This window comes from Brachyistius frenatus, unplaced genomic scaffold (genome assembly GCF_029030835.1).
Source record: "Brachyistius frenatus isolate BFR_SWC_R1_liver_20210118 unplaced genomic scaffold, ASM2903083v1 Contig_45, whole genome shotgun sequence".
Taxonomy (NCBI): domain Eukaryota; kingdom Metazoa; phylum Chordata; class Actinopteri; family Embiotocidae; genus Brachyistius; species Brachyistius frenatus.
Window position 1 is genome coordinate 1,970,382 of NW_027210644.1, and position 26,625 is coordinate 1,997,006.

General features: G+C 39.3%; 1 protein-coding gene across 1 annotated transcript in view; it reads left to right on the plus strand.

The window, feature by feature from the left end:
- LOC138623620 (receptor-type tyrosine-protein phosphatase gamma-like) overlaps positions 1-26,625 on the plus strand; it is a 379,070-nt gene that overhangs the window by 217,360 nt on the left and 135,085 nt on the right. Inside the window, exons 3-4 of the mRNA XM_069703240.1 lie at positions 1,620-1,802; positions 12,951-13,099. Coding sequence (XP_069559341.1) covers positions 1,620-1,802; positions 12,951-13,099 — 332 coding nt within the window. The remainder of the gene's footprint in view (positions 1-1,619; positions 1,803-12,950; positions 13,100-26,625) is intronic.

Sequence of the window (26,625 nt, forward strand, 5' to 3'; positions counted from 1 at the left end):
TATTTTCAACAGTTGTCTCAACAGATCTTGAGCTATTTTTTCCTACGCATCACAGTGAATGCCAAAGCAATACCCCTTGCCTGATTTTGGTCACATCTCCATGGAAAAAAAGCTTTTAATGGATCCTGCCTTGTCCTCCACATTGTAGAGATCAACTAGTTTCCACCGACAGGAGAATTACTGGTCTGCACTGCTCACAATGCTGTCTGAGAGAGAAATGGCATTACAGCTGTGAGCACAAAGGAGAACATCTGAATATAGGGCTGAATGTAGAGCAATTAATTAGGGTCATGTGCCTATTATTTCAGTTAGATAATCCAAATCAGATTGCAGTGAGATGAGGTAATGCGCAGACCAGTCCAGAGTGATGGAAGAGAAAAAAACTGGCCAGTACAGTAGGCGCCGTGAAACATAATCACAACAGCATGTTCAACCATCATTATTATGGAACTTATAACATCCTTGTATGTTCCATGTATTTCAAAAACAAATATTTCAATCAAATATTCTAGAGCATTACTGAAATGTTGTTTTTATGTAGACAGCCATGTTTAGGCCAGTTTAACTAACCCTCACTCAGTGTAATAATTTGGTGCATGATTTAGTGTTCTAATATTTGCGTTGGTTTGAGTTGCGGATTTACGGACAAGACCAAACTTTAAAAACTCAGCATACAGTAATCATTGTTAGTCTCTCTCAAAAGAGAAACCTTGACTTTCATATTCGTATTATGTTCAAAACGTTGCGGCCTCTTCACCTGTGAAAACAATACAATGTTTTTGCTGCAAATTCTAGTGTCTGATGTTATTTACACCTCTGCTATATATAGCATATATTTGTTCCTGTTGGCTCTGAATTTACTCTGCCCAGAGGCGGGGTTGAGGGGGCCTTCATCCAACATTCTGCCCCCAGTGTACCCAGCAGCTACAGCTCTGCTCTTTGGTAAACACCTTTGACATTTAAGTCCTGGCTTTCCCTCTGACTATCTTTCTCTCACAGTCTCTGCAAAAAAGTGACTCAAAAGTGCTCTTCTGGCCTCAGGCTTTCACTCCGGACATTTACTGTCAAAGGATGTCCTTCCACACACACACACACACACACACACACACACACACACACACACACACACACACACACACACACACACACACACACACACACACATTCACACATACAAGCACATATCAGTTTCCTCTGGATGTGTCGTGTCTGCTATGTGATGCTGTGACTGTCACTGACTGCTGAAGGGGAATTTGAGAAGGAGGTCAGCATAGAAATACAGAATTACAAATACAGAATTATATTATATTCACATTATATGATTTCATCCTGGGCATCCAGGGATACAACATGTGCTCACAACAATGACATTTTGAGATTCTCCATTGACCACATGAATAAAATATTGTGCTTGTTCAGCAGCTGCTTCTGTTTGGGGCTCATGGTGGTTATACTATTAGCAATGTTTAACTAGGATTCAACTTGGCAGTGGTCACTGCCAGCTGTTTTAAGAAGACATGAGATGGTTCTGAAAGGTCACTTTTCTGTCATGCATCTCAGTTTAATATCCATGTAACCCTCTAGTGATGAGACCCTTTTGCCTTTCTTATCTTCCTCAGGTATATATGGGCCAGACGAGGGCTGGATGTCTGCCTACCCAGGATGTAGAGAGAGAAACCAATCACCAGTCAACATTGTGGACCAGGATACCAAAGTATCCTCAGAGTATCAGGAACTGACACTAGAGGGTTTTGACTCTGAATCCTCCAACAAGACATCTATGAAGAACACTGGCAAAACAGGTACAGTACAAACAACACAAACACCCAATGCAGATTGTCTCAACTCAGTGTTGAAAAGGACAATCTAGCAGACTGAGATGTAAAAAGGTGCTCATATTGTTTGTTAATCATTTGAATCACCTTTGAGGTCCCCACTGTTCTGTTATTTCACATTCTGTCTGTATGCAGTCTGTGCTCTGTACACCAAATTATCAACCCAGACTACCTCCTCAGGACTGCTGCATGATATTGTTATGAGGTGGTGTTCGAACAGAACCCAAATACACACATACAGCAGATGACTTGATGCAACACAGGTTTATTCTTAACACAGAACAGGTGAGGAGTCCAGGGGATTGTGTGTGATCACAGAGGCAAGTCCAGAATGGCTGTAAGCCAACAACAGTCACTACCGACCCAGGATCCTTCCGAGGTCGGGGCAGGGACAGGGTCCAAGCTGGCTAGTGAGCACGTCCCCGCACTCCACACCGGAAAGCGTGGGTTTGGGCGGAACAGCAACAGCGGCAGGCAGGCAGACAGGTGGTGTCTGAGGACTGACACTGAGCAGGAGGGCTGGATACCTGGTGATCTCCGTGGACCAATGCAGGACAGCGGGCCAGGTCAACTGTGTTGTTTCCCATGGACCGACACAGGATTTCCAAGACACGTCAACTGGTGATCTCCGAGGAATGACACAGGACAGCTTCTTCGTGCAGGTGATCTCTCCGGATCAACACTGGATGGCTTTCAACTCCTGGTTCAGCCTCTCAGTCTGTCCATTGGACTGTGGGTGAAAGCCAGAAGTGAGATTAACCGTGGCCCCCAGGGCGGTACAGAAAGCCTTCCAGACTGGGGATGGGAACTAAGGGCCACGGTCGGCGACGATGTCCACTGCGATGCCGTGCAGGCGGAACATGTGACGTACCAGTAGGTCAGCTGTCTCACGGGCTGAGGGTAGTTTGGATAGGGGGACAAAGTGGGCAGCCTTAGAAAAACGGTCCACAGAGGTTCGGATGACCGAATTATTGTCCGAGGAGGCAATCCTGTGATGAAATGCAGGGCGCTACACACCGGGCAGCGTTAGTTTGGGCGGAACCTCAGCGGTGGCAGACAGGTGGTCTGAGCAGGGGGGCTGGATATCTGGTGATCTCCATGGACCGGTGTGGGACAGCGTGCCGGGTCAACTGTGTGGTTTCCCGTGAACCGACACAGGATTGCCAAGACACGTTAACCGGTAGCAACACGGAACATCACAGGATGGCTTTTTTGTGCAGGTGGATCGTCACTGGATGGCAGGTACATACCACAGGGTAGCAGACAGGCACACTGGAAAGACTGCAGCAGGCAGGAGACAGACAGGGGGTCAGAACCGGAATTGCAGAATAAGCAAATGGACTTAGTGAACTGCAGCCTGGTATCAAGTGAGATGATCAGACGGACTGATGCAGGTGAAGTGCAGGACCGGGATTGATATACTGCCAGGTGGTGATTACTGGAATCAGACCCAACTGTGCCAACTGAATGAGGTGTGGTTAGTGGGAGGGGACTGGAGGCGGGCAGTGGAATGACTCCACACCCTCCAGACACCGACCAAAACATAGAACACATGACAGACAAAAACAAACAGTGGGAGAAGACAGGAACCATGAGGAAAAGGGTGATCGGAGAAACAGAGGGAACAACAAACAGGGACAGGCAGAGATCCTGACAGACATTACAACACAATAATTCCTGAACTGTGTAAAATATAATCAGTGAACATTATTTTTTACAGCAGTAGCATTTCCTCCAAAACATTTTTTTCAAGATGATTTATTTATGCATAATTGTAATTTTATAATTAAAATAATGTTTCAGTTCACATCACATTTGCTAAGACAATGACATTGTCCCAAAATAGCAATATTGGTCATGTTCAAAGAAATGTTGCCAGTTGTCTATGACAAAATGTTTTCATGTGTACAATGCTATGACAGACCAGAGTCCATAGAGAAAACTGAAGTGTGACACATTGGCAGGTGTCAGCATGTCCAGCATCTGCCGCATCGCTTTCCCACACATAATCGTAAAACAAGATAGGTGCAAGTCATTTACACATCCAATTTCCATTCAGTGACGCTGCATCCGTATTACTACAAGTGGCATGGCAGGTGTCACTGCCTGTAGGATTCAGCATTGGGCCATCTGCACTTGGCTCTCTTAGCATGTTGAGGACCCTCCTTGTTAGCTACAGGTATTTTTCACAATTCCAGGTTGTCACAAAGATGGATAGTACTTTCCCATCAAAGGCTTTTGAGAGGGATAGGCCACAGGTGGTTGTCATCACTGCTGACAGGATTCTGAGTAGTGCCTGGAGCACAGATGTTAGTTTATCACAGGAATAGTTAATATCCCATAATTTGCTGGATCAAGGATGTGTGTGTCACATGTGTTAATTCATTTAAATTTACTGACCAGTTCGTTCGAGGCGTACTGTAGCTTCATTAAGATGTGAAAATAAATCCGTTCCGCTTAGCTTTAGTAACAAATATCCTATATCAATCACACCGTACTAAATAAATAAGACTAGAAAACATTATATTACAATGTATCTTGGACAAAAAGTTTAGACACGAGTGGAAAGAGAAATTATTAAAAACATCAACAGATATCACAAATCCAATGGATATGTGCACCGAGCATAATTCTGTTGGTGGCAGCACAGGAAAAGCCAGAGCATAACCAAACCATTAGACCGACCACCCAACATGCCTATACAAAGAGTCAAAGTGATAGTATGTCTAAAAAAAACAACCTTATTTACATATTGTTTTTATTTTGTTTTGTTTTTTGTGCAGGTTATAAAACCAATAAATCCTGGTGTTCTTTAATGATCTGAAGAGGAGCTAGAGCGTGGATTTAGTTTGTGTTGGACAGAGTTGGGCTAGCAATTTCCAATCTCAAACAAACATATGAGTGGTATCGATCCACACATGTATCTTTCAAAAAAGAAAGTGAATAAGAGTATTTCCCAAAATGTAAGATGTTTTCTTTACATATTAGGTTAGGATGAGGTTTAACACCATTTATTCCCCGCACTGGCTGCACGGCCCATTTTTGAAAGGAATCGTGAAGCTAAGTTCGTGTTAGTTTAAGACTTGCATTAGGACAAAGATCATCCTAGCCTTGAAATAGGTTAGTGAATAGGTTAGAGAACAGAGTGCAAATTTCAGTTGTGTTTAATGTATCTCCAACCATCCCCTAAAACCTCCATACAGACAAAAAAAAAAAAGAAGCACCCCACACTTCCATGGGCTCAAATTAGGATCAATAAGGTTTCAAACTTGTAAAGTGATATTCATGAGTAACTTTAAAGCTTTTAGTTGTAAATCAACCTTTGTAAACCTCTGAAAGTTTCTGTATGTTAATTTTACATATTGATACAAAAGGTTTGTTTCAATATGTAACAGTGTCATCTCCAAATGGACTATTAATATGTTGAAAAAAGAGAGACCAACTAAAACGTGGAAATACATTTTTATTTTAAATCTAAGATTTTCCTAACGGCTAACAAATGACACATCTGTGGTCATCAGCTGTTGGTTTTAAATAATTGTACTCAGGGTCTTGTGTGTATGTACATGTATTTATGTACATTCATATGTGCTATGGTTGTATTATTGTATGTCTACACATGTATTTATATCGCTTATCTTTTTTTAATTGTCTGACTTTGGAAAGCACTTTTTGCTTATTACTTGAAAAGTCCTCTATACATAAAATTGAATGTATTATTATTATTTATAATATTACTATTATTGTTATTAATATATACTTAAGCCATCTAAATACCTAAAGAACACACTTGAAGTTTTTCCAATAATCCTGATGGAACAGGACACAACCCATCTTTCATCAAAAGTCCAAGCACTGAAAATGAACATGCTCCAGTGATTGTGAGTGACTGGTCTGAGGATTAAACACAAATATACCCATCTGCAAAATGTATATTATAGTGCTTGACACACAAAAAGTTCAGTACTTACATAAGTGAGCTTTGAACATTTGAATCTTTAGCTGTTCTCAATCTTTTTATTGCAGGGTATTCCTTTTATGTTCCTGCACCGTAATTAAGCATGCATGAAAAGTGAAAGAACAATGCCACACAACCATCAAGCCTCATGGTAATGTTTCTGATTCTCAGAATGGTGGTCAAAGTTACAATAAGAAAAATATAAATAAAAAATCCATTTCAACCTCAAACTTCACTCGGTTGTTAAATAAAATTCTTGAGGGAGTTTTTTTTTTTTATTGTTTTAGAAAAGTGTCTTTACCATATATATTTGTTGTATCTTATATCAAGCAGCAACATTTTAAATCAGTAGGACACAGCTGCTCACCTGAGCCTTGTGATAATGTTTTGGATCCTAATTTCAAAATTGGATCGGAGGAATTGGTAATGTTCAAAAATCATACAACAACAAAGTTGCGAAGTACAGAACAGATACGCTTTTTAAATGTTTGCTTTGATTAAAGTTTGAAAATAGAGCATTCGCTTAACCTAAGTGTGCACATTAAAATAGACAGATTGTACACATTGTGTGTATGACTATGCCTTGCCAATTCCTGTTTTTGGTATGTTGTTGTATTGTGCTATTGATTGCAATTGGTGTTGTGTGATATATGCGAGATATTTCTTACTGCTACTTGGATCTGACATAATGTTAAACAGTTGAGAACTTCAGCTTCTTTTGTCCATTAAAGCAAGTTCCTGGGTTTTGCAGAAAAGCATGTTTATATTTCCTATAGTGAATCACTGTAAACAATTATTTTTTTATTTTTTTTTTTTTAAATAATAATAACTGACTCGGGTATCAAAATATTTTAAACCCAACCCAAGTAAATAATCTGGCTTCATGGGGGTCAACAAATACAAGACTTGTTCTGTGGATCATGGCAGAAGAAATCTGCTTAAATACCTTATCATCAACTGAAGTTTCAATATTTAAATCATAGTCCCAAGTAAATTGCTAAATAACAATGCAAGACCATTTTATTATTAAAATACTCTTGGCGCATCATGATGCAAACATTAATTAGATAATTTGTAGACCATCCAACATCTGTCGTGTTGTTCATTACTCCTTTTTTCATGCAGCTGCCTCATGGATGCTCATCAAATTAAGACTTCAGCAGTTCAGCCACAGTTACTGCACACTTCCAGAGCATTTTTATGGTAGGGAAAACACTGGTACTCTCAGTGCATTGATTTACCAGCAAGAATGGGCTGGCACTATTTCCAAGGTCCCGGAACCCCACATCATCATATACAGCCTATTTGTGAAATGTTAAATATTCTGGTAAAATCCCCTTTTAATGCTGGCTGTGTATTAAACCGTACATGTTTACAATGCCATTCGTCATTTCTGTTAATTATACAGCTATCCACACAAGCAAATGTCAACTCATTTTTAAAACAGCTACGCAGTGGAAACAGCGAAGGAAATTAAAAATATGGCTCCTGCAGTTGTTTACGAGTTCCCGTGGTTCAAGTCATATGGATGTCAAAGACCTGATTTGCATTTACATTGATAATGAGTGTGAAGACTTCAGTAATGGAAAAGGTGTGATTAAATACCTCATTGCAGACAGTAAAAAAAAAAAAAAAAATACAGTTTTACAACAGATGCTACTGTAACATGCTCATCTATTTCTCCAGAAAAGTGGAGCAGATATAGCAGATTTTACTCAAACTAACAACTTCAAGCTTGGTTTGACTAAACAGATGTACTGTATTTAAGTATAAAAACTTGCCAGTGGCCCCTAAAAGCTGTGATATCACACCCCACTATATACAGTAAATATCATATGGAACAAACAACATACCTTACATAGATTGTGCTGCTGTTGTACTCTTAGCTACAGTTCTTTCTTGAGTTTATTTTTTTGTGGTAATTCTCATAAACCTGGGTAACCACAACAAACTTTAACTTTGAAAATATCCCCTCATAAACAAACAACCCCATGGTGGCTACTACATTTACAGTACCATTACATTACAATGCAAACTAGTTGCCAGAGTAATTATAATGGAGGCAAAGGAGGAGGTCTGGTGATGTAATTGTTGAGCAAAAAAGTCGACAAGAGAAGTGGTCTGGATGGATGGATGGGTTAACAAAACTTAACATTTGAGACCATTATCGTTTCATCTGTACACCAAGCTATTGCTCAGGGACATTTGCAATTTGTTGTATCCATTACTTCACCTTGCTGTTTCCTAAAATCAATTGACAGCCCAAAGCTTCTCAGCACAAGCTGAACCTTGGTGAAATATGAGGCCAAAGAAAGACAGCATGTGATGGCAACATTTTTAAAATCGGTTTGCTGCCTCACTGATACAGTAACACTTTAGAATTGGTGGATTAAGGACAGTGAAAGGTCCCAAATATGTGACTGACACTGAAAGGCTGGAAGCATCAGGAAACTGCTGGCTTTTGTGAGAAAAGTGCAAATTACATTGAAGGCAGTTCCAGATTTTGTTTAGAAATCTAGTGACTAGTGACATCCTTTGGTTAAGCACCCTAAATCCTTTAAAACATATTGTTATATAATGACAGATCAAATGCATCTCAAAATGGCTATATGGCTATCCTAGTCATAATACTAATCCCAGAGTGATTAAAGGACAAAAGAGCTGAAGAACAAAGTATCCCTCAGTGCTCGCAAATTCCCTTGGCAGCCTTGTTGCTGTACCCATGTCTGTTCCAGACTTCCAGTGACTGATTAAGGTTACAGAGCAATGTCCTGTCCACTTCCCAGCCGCTGCATCTTGAGCAAGTGGCTGCATGTCACTGAAATGTGAGACATCTGTTTGTCGGAGTTCAGGCAGCTCAATCAGGTGAAGCTGACAAACAGCGTGTTGTCATCCTCTGTGGGAGTAGACCGAGTAGCTGACCTTCAGGTGTAGGATCACCAGCATTCACACCCACTAGCACAAGCAGAGACACATACAGAGAAAGCGAGGACCTCATTATTGCTGTCAACATGAAACATTTCTCACATGTTTGATGCAGATTGTCCCCAGGCCTTTAGCAATACAATCCATCTCCCCAAGGCCACCCATAGAAAGAAAAGATGATGATGATGATGACCACCTGCAAAGTAAGAAACACAGCGGAGCATAAATTAAATGGATTTGGGGAGCTGCAGCATGTAGGGAGCCATGTAAAAATGCTAACACAAACAACAGCTGCGAAACAAAATGGCGCGCAGCTTCTGCTCTCCCCCCGCTACATAATGCATGGCTAACAAGACAAATGTCCCTGTGTTTTTCCATGAATTATGCATAGTTTCTGTAGTTTGTAAACGACAGATGAGCATTTTATCCATGGAGAGATCACCTGGTTGAGATGCTGCTGAATGCTGTGATGGAACCATAAAAGCAGGCAGGGAGGGGCTGAACCATCCCACACATCCTGCAGAACAAACCCGATTCCGAGACTTGACTGTAGTTTATTACTTTGAATGTGAAATATATATATATTTTTCTTTCTTAGAAGTAAAAAAATAAACAAAATAATTATAAACAATAATCTGAACAAAAATACTTGATACAATCCATATAGACTATGCAGTCCTTTTATACTGTTGGTATCTTACACCAGATACTGCAGATTCAAGTGTTCAATAATGACTATACCAAGTAGCCAGTAAGTATAATGTGTATCGAAAGATGTGGTGACAAAAGAGGCTGTTTAATCCAAGATTAAAGGAAGAGTCCCAGTGACTGAACTAACCAGAAGCCAAATCAGCACGGTATGAATCCGGAAAATGTATTTTTACAGAGAAAGTCTGAACAGGTACAATCAGCGAGTGATGGAGGAAAAATATGATTGAAGAAAAAAGGAGGAACATTGAAATCCCTGAAGGGCTCATGATAAAAACAAGAACACAAACTGAACCCGCTCAAACTGCTGCTAAATCTTTGTGGTGACTCATTATGCTTTGTCTCTCAATAAAAGCGCTAAGTAAAAAAAGATATTAATAATTAAAATTTGGCCAAATTAAACTTCTGGTGACATGGTCATGCAAACAATATTGAAATCAAGTAAATCATTTAGACATGTGTTAGGGTAATGCATGATCATTTGATGCATGATTATTTTGACATAATTAAAAGTTGTTAAAAGTGATCGCATTTATTATTTTAATTAGTCCCTCCAGGTTTTTTTTGTGATTGTTGTTATCAGAAATGTTTGATTTTGCATCAGTTTTTCCTCAAAAGTTGTGATGTAATTTGTTGAAACAAAAAGTTGTAAAGTTTTTTCATATATTTTTTTTAACTTTGAGAACCTCAGGGAAAAAAAATAAAGTGCTTAAAGTTACAATACATTTATAAAAGTGACATAGGACAGACATTCTGTGACTGTAATATAGAGAACAAAGCCTACAAAGGCTGCTGCCAAAATAAGAGCTTGATATAATATTAATTTAACACATAGCCCTACTGTATGCACCAAAAAAGAAGTGCAGTTCCCTCCAACTTGAAGTGGGTATAAACCTAATTTAATGTACAGTATTCCTCATTCCAATGACAAGATCACATTTTCTACAAACCCAGTCACTTCAGGTGTTTCCACTTGTTCCAGATAGTAGAGCCAAAGCTGATTGTAAATAAGAAGTTGTTTTGTGAATAAAGTGAGTTTTGTTTGGAAAGGCTACTTTATGCAGTAAAATGTTTCGCAAAGCTTCTGTTGAGTAAATCTTTTGCAGAAAAATCACATGAATTTAGCAAAAGTGCTAAATTGCAATTATGAAGAATGCTTGAATTTGTATTACTTATTGTGATTGCGATTTTCCTGGAGGGACTGTTTAATCATTTCTTTATAGAATACACATTTTTCCTTTTATCACTTTGACGTGATTATGTGTTGAGTATTTATTTTCTTAAGGCAAAAACCCCCCCAAAAAACAGTATTACTATTGTTTAGTAGTACTAAACAACGGAACAACTAAACAACATTTAGTGCTGTTGTTCTTGCTTAGTACCAGTGAAGAGCATGGGCATGTACAGTGCATCCGGAAAGTATTCACAGCGCTTCACTTTTTCCATATTTTGTTATGTTACAGCCTTATTCCAAGATGGATTAAATTATTTTTTTCCCTCAAATTTTACACACAATACCCCATAATGATAACGTGAAAAACGTTTTTTTGCAAATCTATTAAAAATAAAGAGCGAAAATATAACACGCACTTAAGTATTCACAGCCTTTGCCACGACACAAAAAAATTGAGCTCAGGTGCATCCTGTTTCCACTGATCATCCTTGAGATGTTTCTACAACTTGATTGGAGTCCACCTGTGGTAAAAATTCAGTCGATTGGGCATGATTTGGAAAGACACACACCGTCTATATAAGGTCCCACAGTTGACAGTGCATGTCAGAGCACAAACAAGCCATGAAGTCCAAGGACTTGTCTGTAGACCTCCGAGACAGGATTGTATCGAGGCACAGATCAGGGGAAGGGTACAGAAAAATTTCTGCAGCATTGAAGGTCCCAATGAGCACGGTGGCCTCCATCACCCGTAAATGGAAGAAGTTTGAAACCACCAGGACTCTTCCTAGAGTTGGCCGCCCGGCCAAACTGAGCGATTGGGGGAGAAGGGCCTTAGTCAGGGAGGTGACCAAGAACCCGATGGTCACTCTGACAGAGCTCCAACGTCTGTGAAGGGGAACCTTCCAGAAGGACAACCATCTCTGCAGCACTCCACCAAGCAGCCTGTATGGTAGCGTGGCCAGACGGAAGCCACTCCTCAGTAAAAGGCACATGATAGCCCGCCTGGAGTTTACCAAAAGGCACCTGAAGGACTGTCAGACCATGAGAAACAAAATGCTCTGGTCTGATGAAACAAAGATTGAACTATTTGGCCTGAATGCCAAGCGTCATGTCTGGAGGAAACCAGGCACTGCTCATCACCTGGCCAATACCATCCCTGCAGTGAAGCATGGTGGTGGCAGCATCATGCTGTGGGGATGTTTTTCAGTGGCAGGAACTGGGAGACTAGTCAGGATGCAGGGAAATATGAATGCATTTGTATTATCTGCAGTTCTATTACTCTGTAAAGCACTTTGAACAGTTTTTGTATTAAATTGTGCTTTGAAATAAACTTACACTTTGTAAACTTCAATCACAGTTCATAAATATACTTTCTAAATGAACCATACTCACAATTTCTCTCTAATGACGATTTGTGAGGCAACAATTCAAGTATATTCACCGTCAGTTTGACCTTCATATAGGGAAGTTTAGATATTCTGGATGAAGTGTTTGCTTCTTTACAACCTTTACAAAGTTATTTGGTGAATAAAATGTTATTCTAAGTGGTGAAGAAAATGACCCTGGGATGTAATAAACCATCCTTGAAAGAGTTCTGACTGAGATATGGCAACTTTAGGGTTCCACTTTCAACTGAACATTTCAACATTCATAGTATGTCATGCAAACAGAGTGTATTAAACTGTTATCATGGGTAGGTGATAATTCATGACTCATTAGTCTAGGCCAAAATCTGGATGAAATGATGAATCCCTATTCACTTGAGTGCTTTCTCTATACACGTGACAGAACTGGCTGATGGAGTAGGGAAAGGAGGCACTGCAGTGGTTAATGGAACATAGGAAATTCTTTCAGAACCATTTGTGAATGTGAAAATAAGGGCCTGTCTTATTTCTCACGATATTTCAGCTAAATGTGATGGAATAACAAAGGACCCTGCAAGGGCAATTATCATTGGCTGAAGAGAACCATTTTACTTGGCAAATTAGCCGCTCATTTAAGAACTCACCTCAGAGGCTGATGGGAAATGACAGAAATGGTCTTGTGTGAGCACGTCCTCCTCGGAGAAAATCTAAAAGATAAACACAAATCTACCTTTAGCATGTCCTCAGAATACGTCCTTTTATCTGTTTGTTCAAACCTTAAAGGGATTTAATGCCGTGTATGTGTCCTCACGCACAGTTTGGTTGTGTTTCAAGTGATCCTACGACAGACACCAATTTTCTTTTTCCGTCTGTTTCTTTGAGAGGAATGATTACTGTGGATGCTGAAAAGGATGTTCAGTGATGTATGACCACAACATCTTTTTTTTTACTCCATCTCTGTTTTTCTCTGCTCTTCTGTCTTCCAGTGGCCATTATGTTGAAGGATGATTACTTTGTTCGAGGAGCAGGCCTACCAGGGAGGTTTAAAGCAGAAAAAGTGGAGTTTCATTGGGGTCCGAGCAATGGATCTGAGGGCTCTGAACACAGTATCAATGGCCGGCGTTACCCTGTAGAGGTAAGTTCAATCTAGCAATCCTTGACAAAACCTGGGAATGAACCATGTGAATGCAAATAGTTAAATGTCTTTAATACAAGTGTATATTTTGAGACCAATAAAACTGGGTAAAACTGAAATCAGTTGCTCTTGGACTGAGAAAAAGTAGAATTGCCATATTTTGCTGGTTGAGGATAGGTTCAGATGGTTGAGTTCAGGATGTTTGATCTATTACTTAGGAAGAATCCCACAATTGTATTGTTAGCACTGGCTAAGATGCACAAATTGCTAGTGCACACACGGCAACTGTCCTGAAAATGTACTCTTTCAAAAAGTGCAAATCTTTATTTAAGCTTTTGTAGGATGGAAGTAAACTCTGTAATTATAGAGAACACAAATAGTTTCAACATTAATGATCTGCGCATAGATTTAAAAAATATATTAAGCTATAGATGTCGTTACGAGCAACTACTGAAAGAGCTTATCTTTAAACACCAGGAAAAACCTTTCAAAATAGATTAATGGCAAAAGAGACTCATTTAGCTTCAAAATCATCCAACCAAACTCACTGCAACATGCCAAGTGTTGAAATATGAGTGTGTACGGGCGTTTCTGAGAGTTTGTGTATTTGCATGTTGCTTATGTGCAGCTGTCAGTCTCCTGAATGCTGAAATGTCAGCCATCTCCCTGTTTGGACCTGTTCTAGAGCGCTGTCTCTTTGCTGTGGCCAGCCAAACAGATGAATATGTATTGTTTGACATTTGATATATCAGCATGCTGACAGTTCAGCTTGATAGTATAATCTTCTTCCCTCCCGGTTTTGTTTTTTTCCTCTCAAACCTTTTAACAAAGTTGCATAAAGAGGCCTGTCCTGCATGGAAATTAGGCATTTTCTTTTTTCAAAATATTGCTTACCTGTCTGCCAGTGTACAAATCAAAGACTGTGCTCAAAACACATAACCTCTTCGATGAATGCATGGAAAAGCTTTCTTGGGCTGTTGTTTTTTCAATTGCTAGGTTTATAACATGCCATCACAATTGATTTAGCGCTGAGACATTGGTAAGGAAAAGTTTTTATATGTAGCACATTTACTGAGTTCCAGTGAAAATGAAGCCTATTTTCTTATTGACTGAGGCTCTCAGTCAACTATTCTATTTCCCTAGAGATACACACACACACACACACACACCTCTGCCTTGTGCCATATTAAATATTGGCAGTTTGGCTGAGCTGAGCTAAGTCCTTTAAGGCCACACCGGATAGCGTACTGATATTTCTGAAAACCACAAGGGATAAGTCTAAAAGTGTTTAGTCTAAAATTATACAGGTCAACAAAAATTCGGTCCGATGCAAAAAAGCTGTTCATGCATTTTTGCACACCGAATCCAAACATGCATTCAGATTTTCCATCACTCATAGGTTTTTGGTCCAGTACAGTATACTCTCATGGACATAGTAAAGCATGTGTGTATGTATAAATGAGGGGCAGGTGTACATTTAAGCAAATGAGGAGACATAGAGATGAATGCTCTGTTGCACAAACATATGCAAATGAAATGACTGAGACTGCATTTCCATGATAAGGCTAAAAGTCTATAGACAATCTCAGAAAAGACAATTCAGTAATATTCCAAGTAATTTCACCACAATGACTACTGTTTAATTTCCTGTTTTTTTCTTCAAAGAGTAAAAAGGAGTCCGAGTTAACTGTAGATACTTTCCTCAATAATCAGTACCAAAATATCTATTTTTTACAGAACAAATACAAGGAATTACAGAACATCTAACACAAAGTTGTATGTACCTGGAACAGCTTAGATTAACATTTAAATCGTTGCTGCTTGCTGAAATCCAGTCTTTGGATGTACCTTAGCATTGCATGTCAACTTTGTGATTTGATTCACTGGCTAAATGTGCAATGGACATATTTGTTTCAGCATTAGGAATTAGTGAAAAAACTTAGTACTGCCAATGAATCTGTAATGCATGCACAAACAATAATTTGTATTTATTTAATTTTGGTCACTTTATCATCTATTTCAAATTAAACATTCACAAAACAAAAGCCCTTAAGTCACCGGAAATGTCTCGGAGAACTTTTCTCGACTGTCTGTTTCTCCCAGAATTGTAAATGATCCAGGTTGTTTTTGTGTATTTGTGGTCAGACAGTAAGCTGTCGAGAATGTATGAGAAATGGCTGAATGTGAGCGAGTGGAGTATCAGATTGTAAAGCCCTCTCAGCGTGGCCTCTGATGCTGGTTCACATGACCGCAGCAGCAGCAGTGTGATAGGAACATAGTTTGATTGCTGTCTAGCAACTTTACTGCCCGCCTGCTATAATGCACAATGCTATCTCTTCTGGCAGAGAATGGAAAACTAAAAGGACACACATGGATGCATATACACAAGCACTCAGAAGGCCCAGCATTTGGATGACGCTCACTTCTCAATTTAGATTTTTTTTTTCATTACTTTAATTACAAAACGTATTAAAGGTAAAAATATAAAAGGTACGTTTTGCTATAAAGACAGTAAAGATGCAACAATGGTACCAGAAAAGTAATTATGAGTAAAATCTATCCACTGATTTGTATGTCTGCCACCACAGAACATATTACATCTTGACAAGTGTAAATTGCCAACTAGTCTGGTCAGCATGAGTTCCTCCAGACTTACAACAGTGGATGTAATCATCAAACATCTCTGATTGAACAGCAGTACTATCATGGCACAGATCATATACAGACACTAACAGTGTAAACAGTTGATGCTTTTGCTACATGGCCTGTGTAGACAAGTTAACCGCCTGTTTAAGGGCTCTAAATTAAAAAATGTTTTTAAACAGTTTCATTCTGACAGTGAATCATTTTTATAACAATCACACAAGTGGGTCCAGCAGGAGTGAAGAGATTAAAAGAATACTGGACTTATTCTGTATGCTTATATAGAATCTGCATGTGCAATCCAAATCCAAAGTGCAAAAAAAGGAACCAACACTTATTCCTCCCATCTGGCATTATTGTAAAAAAAAAAAAATATATATATATATATATATATTCAAAACTTGAGCCCACTTGTTAAATCAGTTGTCTCTCCCTTTTCAACTGACCTGAATTCAGTGTTTGTGTGATGTGTGGTGCAGTTTTCCCAGCTGATTGAAATGCAGAAGCTGAAATTCCGATTGTTAATGAAATCATGGCAAGCAAAGGCACACAGCGCATATATCCAGGCTTTATACACAGTTCAGCTAAAGCCATAATAACACGTTTGATCTAATTTTATATGTGTGTTGTTGCTGAAAGGTAATGTTCCTCCTTGTTCCTCTTCTGTACATGTTACTGAGTGTTGTGTAAACTTCTGTCTGAATATTCCGGTGTCTCCTGTGTTTTCAGTTTCAATTAATCTCTCCAAATGTGGAGGACATTTCCTCCACATTTGGAGGAAATGTGGAGTACATTTGGGGGAAATTGGTCCTTCAGCCATAAACCGCTGATGGACCAGTGTGTAAGATTTAGTGGCATCTATGGTGAGGTTGCAAATTGCAATCTTGTAAGATAATCCACGGTGGCCATGCAACTTGCGAAAAATGCAAATGTCCCTCTCCAGTGTTTGGTTTGTCCGTTCTGGCTTCTGTAGAAACATGGTGGCGCTCCATGGAAGGGGACCTGTTCCCTTTGGTCATTCTAATAAAATGGTTATTAGTTTCAGGTGATTGTACACGAATGAAAATTAATTTATTATGAATATTATATTCCATTTCTCCCAATAGACCCCCTAAGTCCTACACTGAAAGGTTCAGCCAATCAGGGGTATTGGGAGGTAGAACAAGACAGCTCCAGCTAGAGAAACAACAAATCAAATGATCTACTGCTAATGTCTTGGTGTGAGATGCTACAAGGCTCCTTCAGAAGTATTCAGCTTCACTAGGTTACAGCTGTTTTGTCGGCACGCAAAGCACAAGTAGCATAGAAGGCACTAGTGGCTATAATGTCTTGCTTCCTTAGTGTAAATTAATCCCAACTGCATATGTAGTCATGCTACGAACATGCCAGTGTCACTCGGTTAGTAAATCCACTACTTCATTGTTCCAGAACAAAAAATCAAGGCAAATATTAGTTGTATTGCTCATGAATCTTGTACAAGCATTCATGGTTCCCAAAGGATTTTTCCTAATGACTTTAATGGTTCTCTAGTGCCTTCAGGAGTTTCACATTTTTCAGATGATTTGAACCAAAAATGTAACTGTAAAAAATGATTGTATTAACTTGCCCCTGACTTGTTCAGCTTGCACCATTATCAGGTCATGATTCATGCCCATATTTATATGTGAAGCTTGTCAGTGTTGGACAGAAGCTGATTGTTTTGAAGAATTCCTTTTCTTAAGAGAACACATGTTTTTTGGACAGTTTAGTTGCATTCTGTTTTTTGGTTATGATACAGGAAAACTCGTGTCCAAATTGATTGAGCTGATACTATGAGAAGCCTGTCAGAATCTGCTATTTGTAGTGTAGTACTTGGCATAATATTGTTTTTTTTGGTGACATGTCAGATGTCACAAACAACTCGAGGATTCTTCCTCCAATTATCATAAATATGTAATATCCAAAGCAGATTTCATAAAAATCATGATTCTAGTTTTCAGCAAGCCAAACATTTCCTTGACTCTCTATTTCCTATCTTTCAATGTTGTCTTCATTTGTGTTCTAATCCGCTTTCTGAGTGCTCCACATGAATGATGTATGATTTACAAGCCTTGCCATTTAGTAATTGTTGCCTAATAGGGCCTTTGAATGGTATGATGAAGTATGGATCTGCTGCTCCCCTACCTGCTGTTTTAAACAGTAATGCTCTGGTTAATATGCCAAGCACAGCACTGCCAAGCAGCACAGCACATGTCTTCAGCTGGAGTATGTCACCCTGCACTTTGTGTGTGTATTTACACACACCCCTGTGTCCTGGACATTCGTATTCCTCTGCTGTATGCTTTTGTCAAAAGTCAAACATGTATGAATTCAACTACAGGCAGTCTTAACCAGCACTTTATCTGGTTGATTGTGAGTTGTCAAGCCAAGCTGTAGGTCATCTAACGCATCTAACGGTGAAAAAAAAAAAAAAACGTAGCCGTGCACTCAGGGTTTTCTTTGATTGAAAGCTCTTAAAAAAATAATGTTAAGCTCTTTTTTAGTGTGTCTTAAGAATATATACTCTGCATATCATGTCTACTATTGTGCGGACTCTTTCCTAAGTGGATACAGTTTATTTTAATACTGACTGTGCTCTGTATACACATTCAAGTAACTTGAATTATAAATACAACATGTCCAAGGAATAACTTGGTTCAAGGAATTGTGATTTTTGTATTGATGACATGGTTTTCCCAAAACAGAAATAGATTAGATATGCATGCATAATGTAAATAAGATAAAATGTTGATAATAATAGAATAGCTGTGGATCAAGGCCGGTTACAAAGCGGGCAGCCCTGGTATTTGAGGGAACCAAGGGCAGTTGCCAGCAAAAGGCTAATTGTGGCTTAAATATTACTTGTATACAACTCTGCCATCGCCATCAATACATAAACCTTAACCCTCCTGTTGTCCTTGGGTCAAAATGATCCACAGCTGTGTTCAACCAAGTTCTATTTGATTTCTATATTTTTATATTTTTTGGGATCATTGGTGATCATTCTTTAAAGAAACCCTCACAGCCTCCTTGTCACCAATGATCCCCAAAAATATGAAAATAAAATAGAACTTGGTTGAACACAGCTGCGGGTCATTTTGACCCAAGGACAACGGGCGGGTTAATTACAATTACATTTAAGCGTCCTACACTGATGCCAGATGGTCAAAACTGGAGGTCTACACAGTATAATGCCTCACAATGTATCCTCTGAAACTAAATTAACAGCAGAACCATGATTTCTTTCTCAAAATAAAATGTATAAACAGTAATTTTGTAGTAGTGTTCCCCAATTGCTGGAGTTTCATCTTCTAAAATAATCTGAAGGAAGATAAAATAAACTTGGAAAACATGTGTGGGAAGAGTGAAAAAGCAAGACAAATATCTGTGAAAGGTCAATTGATATTTATGAAATTGCTTGTTTATTTTATTTATGTATTTATTTATTTTTACTGTTGTGTTGTTTATCCGATCCCACAATATTTAGATATTTATTTTTTAAAATAATTTAATAAAAAACATTTCCAGACTTCACCCACTGACCAACTGTTTCTACTTACCTTTAAAGTCCTGTGGGCACAGCAATAAGATACAAAAGTTGAATGTGTGCAGTCTTTATACTGCCTTTCTAACAGCGGCCATCACAGCTTGAATACAAAGCATGACATTATAGTATATGCTAGTGAAAAAAAGGCAACTTGGATGGCTCCCATGCACTACACAGAGCCAACAGTCTTCTGGTTATAAGTCTAAAACCCTACTTCATGTAATGGGGAAGATTTCAGTGAATTCAAAATCAGCGATTATGTTGAAGTGACAACCAGTATACTTTCCTGAGAGAGAGATCTGAGAGTATTTCAAAAAGACTGCTAACAGAGTATTAGCCTGCAAGCTAATGTTCACTGAATTTAAATTGAGGTTAAGCTCATGGGGGAAATGTTACACCCTGAAAGTTAAACACAACGGGCATGAAGATCAAAAACGTGCTGCAGAATTTCTGTTAAATCTCGCAAAATAAAAAAAATTCACCACACCCACCACGCTTCTCTAGTCTTCTCTTAAGCACAAGATGAGGTGATGCAAGAAGTCTCACATGATATGATTGTCATATCACATGTCGATGGTGTGTATCGCGGGCTCAAACACAGCTTGGATAAAGATGTGGCTCTTGCAAACACCACAGGCTTAAAACGGTTAGACAGGAAAATATTTTACTGGTAGATATACATAAGTTCTATTTAGGTTAAATTCCGTTTTATTTACATAGCGGCAAATCACAACTCAAGTCATCACAAGGCACTTAAGATCGTAAAGTCTTTATCACATAACCTTATGTAGAAATTAACGCAACAATTTAACAATTCCAACAAGAGGAACAGTTTGAAGGAAAAACTCCCTTTTAACAGGAAGAAACCTGCGACAGAACCAGAACCAGAGTCAGAGGTGGCCGACCATCTGCTTCGACCAGTTGGGGTAAGGGGAGAGTGAATAGAGAAAAGAACAGCATAGAGAGACAGGAGGCAATAAATAGGAGGACTTGGCTACCTGATGACTCGGTCCTTGGACTTTAAGATCCCCAGAGAAGGTGACTTAGGGCGTTTATATCTCTCCACTGGGGAGACACAAAATAAATAAATAATAATATATCATAATAATAATAATAATAATAATAATAATCATAATAGTCAAGACATTTTTTTATATTTAACATACCATAATTTGTATGTAGAGTGGACATCTGATCACACTCATTTCACACCCAAATACATTTCAATCAATTGTCAAATTTAATACAAAACAAGGACACATGCATTTGCTTTTGTTGCAGTTTAAGATGATTCATATTTCTGGTTTATTTAAGAGAATGTCTAAGTGGACCATTGGACGTGGAAACGACGTCACCATCTGGCCTTATAACTAAAACCAACTCTTAACACTGCACTACATTGTTAAATTATGAGCCAGCACCACATTATACAGCATTAGTAGGTCATGGCCTTTTTTCATATTTCTGAGATCATTCGTTCATCACTGTTAAAAAAAATAATTAGTATTTTACAGTGTGACAGTGCAAAGCCTAGATCATTTGAGTCAGAAAAGACTTTTGGGAAGGGTAAGCGAAAGATAATGACTTGTGTTAAAATGATTACTTGAAACACATTGTAGGTCTAAGTGGACTTCTTTAAAGTTAGGCACTCTGTCACCATGGAAAGAGTCAAACAAGCTTTTAAAAACTATCCCAACCCGTTGCTGTTGTATGTCATCATTCAGCGAACCTCCTCTTAACAAAGAAAAAAATCCCATTATACAAACATCCTCTAATTTTTCTTCACATTCATGTGGCAACCACGACAGAAGATCATAACGGACTTTCTGTTCACGTTGTTTTTGTGGTTCCAGCATGTGGCAGACTGGTCATTTTACACATTTTTGTGAGATCAGGCTGAGATCGTGCTCAGAATTTAGATTTTTAAACACACTATTGTTGCTTCGGTTACTTGCACTTTAAGATACCAAATAAGACACTGTACCTTGAATGTTGATTAAGTCTATGAAGTACATACAAAATAAATAAACAAATAAAGAAAAAAACATCTTTAGCATTCCATCCGTCCAGATTCAATAGCAAAAGTACTGAGACTTCACATTCTCAACACCATCAGAAAAATGTGCTAATCAAGCAAAAAGGGGACGCGGTCTTAATTTCGCTTCACTGGTGGATTTTTAGCTGGCATCCATGACCTGTTTCCAGTTCTAAGTACATCTATAAGTACTGAAATTTCAACTATGACTGTGACAGTACAAAATACAAAAAGTCAAATCCATCATTCTAATGGAGTCAAAATCCGCAGTTTAACATATTTGCCCTATTCTACATCCCATTATAGCACCTCCCATGTCCAACCCCCCCAACCCCCCCCTCCCGAGTAGGTGAGAGTGCTAACAGGGCTAGCTGGATGAGGAGCTAAGATATCCATTCTGTCCGACTGCCTCTTGCCAAGGCTCATTTTTATCTCCACCCCCCTACGAAGTCTCCTAGACGTGATAAACGAGAGGCGGAAGGATGAAAAGATGGAAGGGGAAAGGATGAGTGTGCGTGTGGCTCCAGAACTTGCTCTGCCAGCTTTTACCCACCTGCCAAGATAAGAGAGGCACTGTAAATTAACACGCGATATGGGGGCCGAGAGCACGGGTGGTGTGTGTGAGTGTGTAGATTGGAGGGGCGGTTGGGCACTCATTCACACACATATACAAACACACTTTCTCTCTTTGCTTTGCCGCAGGTATCGCAGATAAAGATGTGTCAATGATGAATGGGATTTTATTTCCCATCAACCTTTGCTGCGTTGGAAATGGAAAGCACATCCCTGCTCCTAAATCATCAGATGAATAATGATAACACTGGGTAGCAGTTTTCATTTCTTTGCAGTATTTGTCTGCAAAGTGCCGTATGCAAACTGTTTGTTTCTATCAGCGCTTGTAGTGTGTGTGTGTGTTTTTTACATTACAACTAAAAAGAATCACTGAGCTTCCACAAGCTGTGGTGCTGACGTTTAAAATCATCTTTTTGCCTTGTTTAATCACAGCACTTAAAGAGCTCCTAATTCAGCCTTCCCTAGCAAGGGGCAGAACGTACACCCCTTCTTTGACTTATAATATGACAAATACAACATCTCTCTGACACATAATGGTAACCCTCAACTCCATAGTCCTTGGTATTTGGTTTCACTGTTTTATTAATGTTTCTGCCAGTCATTTGTTGTGAGTTCCTAGATAAAGGAATCCATGTGCTCAGCACGAACACACTATCATTCATTTGGACCTATAAACTTTTATTTGGCATATATTTGTCAAACAATATAAAATAGCTTAGCAAGCTGTCAGATCTTTTACAATCATTTTGACCGTACAGCACATGGCTGCTGCAGCGTAGCTGCATAACAATAGTTGTATTATCATCAGTATAATTTTATGAGAAATGGATCAAAGGACTATAAGGACTAAGTAATGAAAGAAGGTGGTGAACCCACAGAATATTGTCATCAACTCTGCAGAGGCCCTCAGCTCCGTGGCACATTCGGCATGTAAAGCAGTGATGGGCACAAGACACAATTATGTGACAATCCTAAATGCTAAAATACACAGTATAACAGAGGAGAGTCTTGAAGTTAGCAAACTGACCCAGTAATGTCAGCTGTACTGCACAGCATCTCTCTGAAGTTCATTATTCACCTGAAGCTTCTTGTCCAACCGCAACAACTTTTTTTAAGTCGAAGATTCTCTCAAGATTTTATAATTTTTTTTAAAATTGTATTTAATAATTTACTTTTCCATCAGGTCTGGTAAGGTAAGCGTACAGATCATTGATGCATGGCCTCCCAACACCCTTTCCTCCACACCTTCTATTTCCACCTTTCTAAATATTGGACATAAACCGTGAACGTTAAAGGGGGGGCACATGAATGTAATCCTAATGATACTAAGCTCATTTCCGTATTCATGGGAATATTCTCAGATGGATACTTTTTATCTGGCAACGCAGCATGAAACAAAAACTGCATTGATTCTTGGAGTTCCACACTAATAGCAGCACAGGCAACTGGAGAGTTTACTCTCTCGTCCAACAGCCTGTGGACACAAACAGCTGCTCATTAGCAGGCAGACAGCCTGTTTGTGCTGCAAACCCTATTCACGCCTGTTACCCGTCACTGACTTTACACTGGCCCTGTCTGAGCCTCATGTAGTCCCTGCTTTTACAATTGAGACTTTTTACATTAACAATATCTTTTAAGTAACATCCCTACTGAGCATTTCAGCAATCCCAGAAGTTTGCCCACATTAAATGTTATTTAAGAGTCTTAAAAAAGACAAACATATTATTTTAAGAGAGCATATGAGTTTTCCAGACAGAACCCATATTTATAATTCAAGTGTCACTTGGGGCACCTCTATCATATCGGAGTATACAGTCCATCCGGAAAGTATTCACTGCGCTTCACTTTTTCCACATTTTGTTATGTTACAACCTTATTCCAAAATGGATTAAATTATTTTTTTCCCTCAAAATTCTACACACAATACGCCATAATGATAACGTGAAAAAAGTTTGTTTAAAATTTTTACAAATCTATTAAAAAATAAAGAACGAAAATATAACACGTACACAAGTATTCACAGCCTTTGCTCAATACTTTGTTGAAGCACCTTTGGCAGCAATTACAGCCTCAAGTCTTTTTGAGTATGATGTTACAAGCTTGACATACCTATTCTTGGGCAGTTTCTCTCATTCTTCTTTGCAGGACCTCTCAAGCTCCATCAGGTTGGATGGGGAGCACAGCCATTTTCAGATCTCTCCAGAGATGTTCAATCAGGTTCAAGTCTGGGCTCTGGCTGGGCCACTCAAAGACATTCACAGAGTTGTCCCGAAGCCATTCCTTTGTGATCTTGGCTGTGTGCTTACGGTTGTTGTCCTGTTGGAAAATTAACCAATTTTGAGTGTTATGGTAAATGCTGTGAATACTTATGTACATGTGATTATTTCAGTCATTATTTTTAATAGATTTGCACAAATTTCAAAATAACTTTTTTCCTGTTATCATTATGGGGAATTGTGTGTAGAGTTTTGAGGGAAAAAATAATTTAATCCATTTTGGAATAAGGCTGTAACATAACAAAATGTGGAAAAAGTGAAGTGCTGTGAATACTTTCCGGATGCACTGTACATTTTGAGGGTTGGTGGTGCTATCTCAACCTCATTCAAAGTGGTCTGAACCTCTGATCTGCAGTGCCATACCCAATGCACTGTCTGAAAAAAACAAAAAACAGAATACACTGCATGGAGTATACCTTGATATTGTAACCTCTTTCTTTAGAAGTGTCAACGTTCTTACTTCCTCAAAGATGCCATCTAAAAATTGTCACAGCTTAAAATTGCAATTACAATTGCAATTTTCTTTGGGTCAAGGAAGTGGAGATGTACTTTGTGAAATATCAAAGTTCCAGTTCAATGACAGTAAAGGGGAATTTTATGACAGCAAGATAATAGCCTTCACACTAACCCTTCAATGCTTAGAGTGAAGTGCTTTCCAAAACACATATAACCATAATGAGAGATTTGATTCTTGGGTCAATTTTAATGCTAACTATCTGTAGTTTTATTTTAATTTAACCTTTTAATGACAGATCAGAAAAGAGTTTAGTCCAATGGTAGTAATTACCATTGGACACAGTAAGGCTCCAGCTAAGGTATCAGCTGGTGATCTGATTATGTTACAATGTAATAGCAAGCGGCGTTATGCTTTGCTACACTTGGTCAGTGTCGGGTGAGTGGGATCTCCCAGCGCAGACAGTGATTATTCACGTATTCCTTGGCTTTGGTGCAGCTAAATAGGGCCTGTCCTGCATTCAAAAGCAGCACCCAGATTCCATTTGGCTTTTTTTCTGCTTTCACAGAAGCATAAAAAAGGATAACCTTTTTTACTTAGCCTGATATGATACAAGGGTAAATCAAAACAATTTTAAAACAAGACTGCTCCTGTTGCGTGTAAATGGTAAGTAGCACCATGATGGGCACAGACTGGGGGAAAGCCACAACCTTTGTGAGTACTTTATTCAAAGTGTCTATGCTTGATAATAATCAGCACCTGACTTATACGCGTTTCTCTATTGCATGACATATGCTTTGGATCTTCAAAACACATTCATAAATTCCAATCTGGATCGAGAAAACGGTGAACATTTGATTTCCTCTTTTAGTGAAAAAAAATGGTGAAGTGTTGTTCCGGTGCGCTTTGTCAGCACTACACCTATGATTGGCAGACATGGGACAGATTCTGGATCTGCATGCGTTGAACAGTTGCACTGCACAGCATCACTTCTGAATGTTGACACGCCGGCAGCTGTTGCAATGTATCCAGCCAAGAGATTGGATGACATCCATTATTTTGACAGATATGTCCACGTTCCCATTCTTCTGGAACACAGGAAATATCTGTTTTTCAAAGTGGCTTATAAGAGAAGGGAATGAGGATTTTGGCATACTTGGACGATTGGCTAAACTTTGCCTCATCTCAGACAGAAGCCAAAGCCTACACAGAAGCCAAAGCCCACACAGATCTGGTGATTCAGCAAACCAGCTGGGCTTCCAATCAGCATGGAAAAGAGCACAACGCAGTTGAGTCAGCATATGCGATATTTGGGGCTACATCTGGACGCACACAGGCTGAATGCACGTCTATCAGGGAAATGGATGGCCAGCTGGTGCAGTTCCTATGTTGACAGCTGGGAGGTTGGTGTCACTGCTGTTAAAGATATTGGCAGCTCACCAAGTGGTGGATGTTGGGCTGCTGCACATGGGAAACCTGTCGCAATGGTTTGCCCAGCTCAAACCAGACACAGGCTGAGGCCAGTCGAATTTAGTAGCTGCCACCTGCATGCCAGGAGATCATATTTTGGAGGACACCTGGTCTTCTCCATGACAGGGTGAGGATAGGGTGCTTCCCATATTACGTGCAGGTGTCTAGGAGGTGCTGCACCATTCAGCCCCACAACTACACCATGGTCAGGTTGGACAACATCACCCCGTTAGCTTGTCTCAACAGACAGGCGCATGTGAGGTCCCGAAGCCTGTACAAAAGATTGCCGCAGAAATCCTGACACGGGCAGAATGCCATGTAAGCTCTCTGAGGTACCATCAAGTTCTAGGAACTGCCAGGCCCACTCAAGGGATGAGAGGTTCATCTTCTCTGATGTTGCTTCACTGATATGTTGGCGCTCAGGTGGAATTGTAGCTGACCTGTCTGCGAGGAGGGAGAAGACCCTTTGCTCTGGGTTTCCCTCCTTGTAGGGTGGATGCGTTTCTTCAC